The sequence below is a fragment of the Cephus cinctus genome, unplaced genomic scaffold (assembly GCF_000341935.2).
Source record: "Cephus cinctus unplaced genomic scaffold, Ccin1 Ccin1_scaffold0076, whole genome shotgun sequence".
In the NCBI taxonomy this organism is placed as follows: domain Eukaryota; kingdom Metazoa; phylum Arthropoda; class Insecta; order Hymenoptera; family Cephidae; genus Cephus; species Cephus cinctus.
Window position 1 is genome coordinate 191,250 of NW_014332817.1, and position 6,518 is coordinate 197,767.

Consider the following 6,518-nt stretch of genomic DNA (forward strand, 5'->3'; position numbering starts at 1 on the left):
GGGGAGGGTAAGGGGAGGGAACGGAGACTCGAAGAAAACGTGACGGTACGAGGAGGTGCGTAGGCGAGTTACAGGACACATACGGAACCAGGTACCACTTCGCGAGATGACGATCATCCTGAGCCGCGGAATCCCTTGACGATCATTACCGATCCGCACGTAACGTCGATTAATTGCACAAGCGTTCCTGTACGATTACGAATGATTTTACAAATGAATAGCGCATTTACGTGGGTGTCCGTGATTTTACCCGACGCTTGGTCGTTTATCGTGGACTTTATTGCGCATGCGCGTGCCACGTTCTCTCTGCCCCTCCCAGGTCCCTATCGGACCTGACTCTTTCGTTGGTAGGACTGACAACTGTCACGGGGCCAGGTTGTACCTGCTCGGCATGGCCACTCCACGTGGAGGCGATATGGCTGACAGTCGTCCACGTGTAGTCATCAAAGTCAGCGAAACCCGAGCCGGCTCGATTATAATCGATAGGGTATTAAAGATCGTCATTCGAGTATGCCGATCATACGGATCGACGCCGGCGACGCCGACGCCACGGACGTTCTCCGAGGTAAGCCAGAGCGTCTCCGTAAAAGCGTCAAGGGGAATCGTGAAGGCGCGTGACAGTCTAATTAGCGTTCGAGTCGTCAGAGATCCATTCTGAGATAGATGGAGCAGGGTAAGGGTCCATATCCTGGTATGGAAGCTGCTGTAACGGCCTGTGCATGTATACAAGCGTCTATAGCCACGGCGTGCGTAAAGTCGATCGGATTAGCCGGAAAGGCGAGACGTCTCCGCGTTTCGAAGTTCTCGAAGCCGACGAATCGTGGATTGGATTCTGTCCTTGTTCGGAGGGGACGAAGGCTGACGAAGAGGAGGAAGAAGAAGTTTGAGCGGATAGTCGAGACTGGTTCGATTTCCCACGATACTGGTCCACGTCTCTTGACCGTTACACTTTGGATATCGAGACTGGCGCTCATTATGAATTATAATTACGGATCTGCTCTGGCGCGACAGAATGATCCGGTGGGTATACGGGTGAAAATGTACGTTTTTGCCTCTGTAAAGACCACGTGGCTCAAGGATGATCGATCTGAGGTTGACTGGGTATAGGGAAACGGGTGTAGGTTGGTACCACTTGAGGTGGATGATCCTCGGGATTACTGTGCATGGCTGTGATAGCTGAAGGATGCCGCGGCTTTGCGCTTCAAAACTGATGTGTATATAAGGTACGGATATGGGTATGCGGGGAGAAGGAAAGGTCCGCGCGGTGTTTTATGGGGAGCTCGCCGATCGTAAATTATAATCAACGTCGTTACCAACACTCTAACAAACTCGCGTCATTAAACCGTTGCTAATAGAAGAGCAGCGATTATTGTGCACACTGGCGTCGCGCGCCTATTACGATACAGGGGGCTCTCATTAACCATGGTACACTGGAATACCAACTTAACGTGTATCTTTTATGTCAGAGAAAAAGTCAAAGTGTAGCTGGGCACTCCCTTGTAAATTAAAAAAAAAAAAAAAAAAAAAAAAAAAAATGCCGCATGCGATTTTTCACACAGACGATTCCCATCTGGATAGAGTTGGTAACACTGGTTTCATGGAGAGTGAATTCAAAGATTGCCTTACCTTCCACCAAGGAGGTTAATAGAGTTACGTTGGCAGCCTTCCTTCTGCCTGCCGGTAGGTTGAGTCCAATCTTTTCGAGCTTCTCTCTGAGCAGACGTCCACCGTTTTTGGACTTTGCTCTGAAACAGAATTAAAAAAAAAAGCATTGTTCAATTATTGAAGAAGGCGAACCTCGTTCCTGGATGTAGTGCAGGATACATTGGAAGATAGGGTCACAAGATGTCGCTCGCAGTGGCACGGTAAGTTCGGGTGGGTACTCGGTCGGTAAAGATAATCGCTTCCGCGCATCGACGGACGGCAATTTCGAAACGGTACCTTTCCATTAATCACCCGGCTGTATATTCGAAAAAAGAAATCGTAAAGGAAGGAAATTAGCATAATCCATTGAGGCATGTCATCGGCGATTGGGCAACGAAGCTGGGGGCCCTGGCGTTACCGGCGGACTCCGGAGCAACATTTGATACGTTTCAAAATAACTTCCTGCCACGGTTCTGCCCTCTCCTCGTCCTCGTCACGCGCATCGGCCCGCCCGTTTTCTCTCCCGTCGCCTTTATCGCTCCCCTCGTTCACCTTTACTCGGGCGCGCACACATCCGACCAACGAGAACTCGATATGGCGAGTTCTTTCCTAACTCCCCGGCCATCCATCACGGCGCTCCGTAACGGTTTAGTCTATGGTACACCTTTGTGGAGCTTGCGCGTTTACGTAATCGTTTATCTCGGTCCGTAGGAGCTCATGGGGTAAGGCCAATACGATTCACGATGTACGACCGGGACCGGTAATTAATTCATTCGCACGTCAGACTTCATTGGTCCCGACAGAACCATCGACCTTTTCTCGTCGCAGGACAAAATGTATCCTGAAGTGGACAAAAACGAGGTTCAGAACAAAAAAAAAATAATTAAAAAATACCCAGGCAGCTTCTTTCTTTCGCCGCGCGTACCACGCGCTCAGGACGTCGCAGCATCCAAGCCGTCAGATTAGAATCGATCGAACGATATCTCATAGTTAAAAGTTCTTCACCCTTTGGCACTTCCAATCGCTTCAAGTTCTGCTCTTCTCGTTTTTTATCTTCCCCGTCCATTCCTTGCTTCCTTTTTTGGCAATGACGTCCCTCTCCCGTGCACTGTGCAGGGGGGGCATCGGTTTTAAGTGCTCGCTCGTCTCCTTCACGCTGAACGTGACGAGAAACGTCCTCCACTCATTACGTGGTCTTGTCTTCCAAACGATCCTCCATCTTGGTTTGGAGTTTCGTTGCCGTTCTCGCTTTCTTAGTTGCGGATTCGCCTTGGCCTTACCCTTACCCCAACCACCACCCTGGCACTCCTCCCTGATTACGTGTCTTTCGGTGGGAAGCTGGCATCGTTAATGGGTGGTCTGGTCTGACAAAGCTCATGGTACCCATGGAAATAAAGAGAGAGGGAGAGAGAGAGAGAGAGAGAGAGAGAGAGAGAGAGAGAGAGTAGTGAATAATGATCTTAAAAAAAAAAATTAAAAATAAAACAAACTCCTTTAACAGCATCCCACGTGCATCCCAATGAAACATGGAAACATTCCTAACGATCGGTTCTCTCGCTGGACCCGCATCGAAAATCATATCGATAGGTACTCGTTGGTACATGATATACCTATGGCTGCTCTACGCGGAGTACTTGTAATTACGGTGAAGATCGCTATCCGTATGGATGAGTTATACCATTTTCGATGCTCGAGGGCTGCGTGCAGAATTGACACCTCGGAGTCCATAATTAGGAGTATCTCATTTGCATAGTACCTGTGGCTAGCTACGGATTCCCAAGTGGATCATCCTTGTATCAAAAGATCGTCTGGATGGCGATTACGGGATTTACGGTATGCGCGTGTAACAGACGAGTGACGTTGGCTACGTCACCGATCGTCTTGATGATTTAGCTGGCCGAGCTTGCGGATGATAAAGCATTGCGTAACGGATAGGACTGAGGCTGAGAGAAAGAGAAAAAGAAAAAAAAAGCTATCACACTGGATCAGATATAGGTACGTATAGTAGCGCGAAGCATTCCCACCAAGGGCATAAATCAGGCAGCTGGTCGTGTTAATGGCGGATAAGACTGGGTGTTAGAAGAGCAAGTTCATAAATTAGTTTTAGATAAAGTCCTGCGAACGAGCCGGATACACGGATTTAATTTTAAGAGATGCTGCGTATATGTACAATTATACATGCATCTCTTGAATTAATCAGCAACGCGATCGGGCTCCACGCGAGATCCGGTTCCTTTTTCAATATTTTCCTTCAGCGCTTCCCATCGTCCTCGCGATGGCTCCAGTTTCGCGGTCAGCCTCCGTAGATCATCTTGTCCCTCCTTCGTCCCCCTTGGCTACCGATCTTCTCGTTGTTCCTCGTCGCTTCCGGTTAGTTTTCACTGCCCAGGAAGAAGTTTTCGTGCACACGTGGCCAGACGGGGAATTCGTCACTGTCATCCCCATTGGTACCTGTTTGCCTCCCGTAGCACTGCTGCCAACGTACAAGCAGGTTAGCCAGGTGCTCGGAACAAGTGACTTTAGGACTGGCCAGTGAATTTATAAAAGACGTTACGAAGCGTGAATCCTTAATCAATTCCATTGAATAAAATTAAAGTCCAAGAACGCTGGGAATGGTTTTGCGATTGCGTTGAGAAGAGGCTGTCATAAAAAACATGGCTACCACTTAAGACCGTTAATTAAGGAGGACCCGTCGCGCTTCGCTTTGTAGGTTTTACTTTCTATTTATAATCCATTTGTAAGACCTCCAGGAGACCTGGGTACGGTAGTCGTGGCTGTAAAGAGGTACCTAGAATAATACCTGACCGATACCAGTTGGACCTGAGGTACCCATGTACAATAATGGTATACAGAAATAGCGACTGTGTAGCAACAGTGCGCGATACTCCAGGTGACTCTTGGTACTTCATCCTATGGACCCTTATCTCTTACTACACTAAAACATTTTTTGACCAGCACCTACCAAACCGTGAAAAGCCGGTTCTCTGGTAGCAGGTTGCACCAATTCACTGGCAATCGTTACCAACCCACTAGCCTCTAGATATCGATCGCGCCAGTCTCGCTTTTAACGATCAGAATTATTAAGGAATAAATTAAATCCCGATAGGGTATAAATTAGCCGAATCGTCCTGGGATCAACGAGATGTCTGTACGGGTCGACTGGTCGAGCTAGATCTTTTTCTTCAAAGTATCCTGCAACAAGACACCCGTGCGAATGAATTTCCTAGATCTTCCAGCTACAAGCGCAATCCTCTTTTCGCGCGATGCGGTCAACGCAGGTCGATATAATTATTTCAAATTTCCCGCGCTTAACCTATTCCTTCGAACTTAACCACGGCAAGGTCTATCTTCTTGGTATGAATGAGTTCTCTGCTTCCTTCCATCCCGTCTCTCGCCTCTCCTCTCTCGTGTCAGTAAGACTACGCTCTTGAATTATAGTCGTGAATGGACCAAGCGAGGGTCTCCGCATCTCGTTCGTCTTACTGTACCATCCGTCCGTGTGTCTGGCCTGCCAGTCTCTTCGGCCGGAGTCCACTCGGGATGTCTCGGCCAAGAGAAAACGAGTCCGGACGTTTGCATATCCGCCTGGAGGATTCTCTAATTTGCATATATCTTAATGTTGCTACTGCGGGATGCTGGTTCGGGACCGATGACGTATTTGTATTTACACTCCGCCGAGTGTCCCGAATACACGCGCATCCACTGTCCGCAGACGTATCTACTCGATTCACGAACACGTGCCACTCTCTACGAATCATAATAATCCATTGAAATACACACACATATATATATATATATATATATATATATATTAATTTTTTCCTTAACCAAACGCCTCCAGCACGTAAATGACTATTGATCTACGTTAATGACTTACCTCCTGAGTACTCCGCCAAGTAGACTCGCGTTCAGGCATTCTGGCGGCGAGAGTCGTCTCTGGACCTCAGCCACCGTCACTTTGTACTTGCTGGTGCTGCTTAATAACGATAACCTTCCTGGCACCGAACAAAACACATCCAACGGTTCCGCACTTCCGGACAACATAGCCTTGTCGCCCCTATCGGACGGTTTCATATCTGTGAAAAAAAAAAAAAGAGATTTGCATCATTTTTATAATCCACATATATATACCGTTACGTAACGTTAACTTGATATTCGGCATACAAACACGCATGTACAAGAGGTTTAAAAAAAAAGAAGAACGAAAGATCATTTTCTGCGGCCCACTTTTTTTTCCCGAATGATCTCACTGCGCCGGCAAGAGGAGTTTCAAAAAGAAAAAGAAAAAAAAAAAAAACGCTTTCACCCAAAAGACCATCAATATCGCATTACCCCGTACCGTTCGTTTCTCTCTATTTTTGGATTCGTCGTAACGAACAATAATAATAATAGTCGCGACGATCGGAAATGACGTTGCTCGATCCTCGAGAGCGACAGATATATCTATAGACGGCACACGCGCTCCCATATAGGCAATGAAAGTAACAGCGTCGGCGGGTCGGGAGCGTCGGGAGCGATCACGATTAGCGTAACACGGCGTCATTATCGTGAACGATGCATTAATCGATGATAATTAGCGGTTTCCTCGTATAAAATTTCTATCCGACAAACTTCTAACGACCTGGCACCGAGATGCAATAACGGTGGCTATGCACGTCAGTGGCTCAATTACAAATAGCACGGCTCTATTAATGTATTAGATGTACGTGACACAAGTTGGCTACCGTGTGTCGTTGAAGTTTTGTATACGATAATAACAATGATAACGATCAATTAAAATAAACTCGATACCCCTTTGCCGATACTCCTCTATCGCCCCACGAAAATCAACCACGAGTCACCGTGGAGATGAATCCTCGAATTTTGGATCAGAC

General features: G+C 47.4%; 1 protein-coding gene across 9 annotated transcripts in view; it reads right to left on the reverse strand.

Moving 5' to 3' along the window:
- LOC107270148 (transcription factor AP-2-epsilon) overlaps positions 1–6,518 on the reverse strand; it is a 124,979-nt gene that overhangs the window by 4,473 nt on the left and 113,988 nt on the right. For all 9 annotated transcript variants that reach the window (XM_015744889.2, XM_015744896.2, XM_015744881.2 and 6 more), the window contains 2 exons: positions 5,522–5,720; positions 1,627–1,745 (listed from right to left, as the gene is read on the reverse strand). In XM_015744889.2, coding sequence (XP_015600375.1) covers positions 1,627–1,745; positions 5,522–5,720 — 318 coding nt within the window. The remainder of the gene's footprint in view (positions 1–1,626; positions 1,746–5,521; positions 5,721–6,518) is intronic.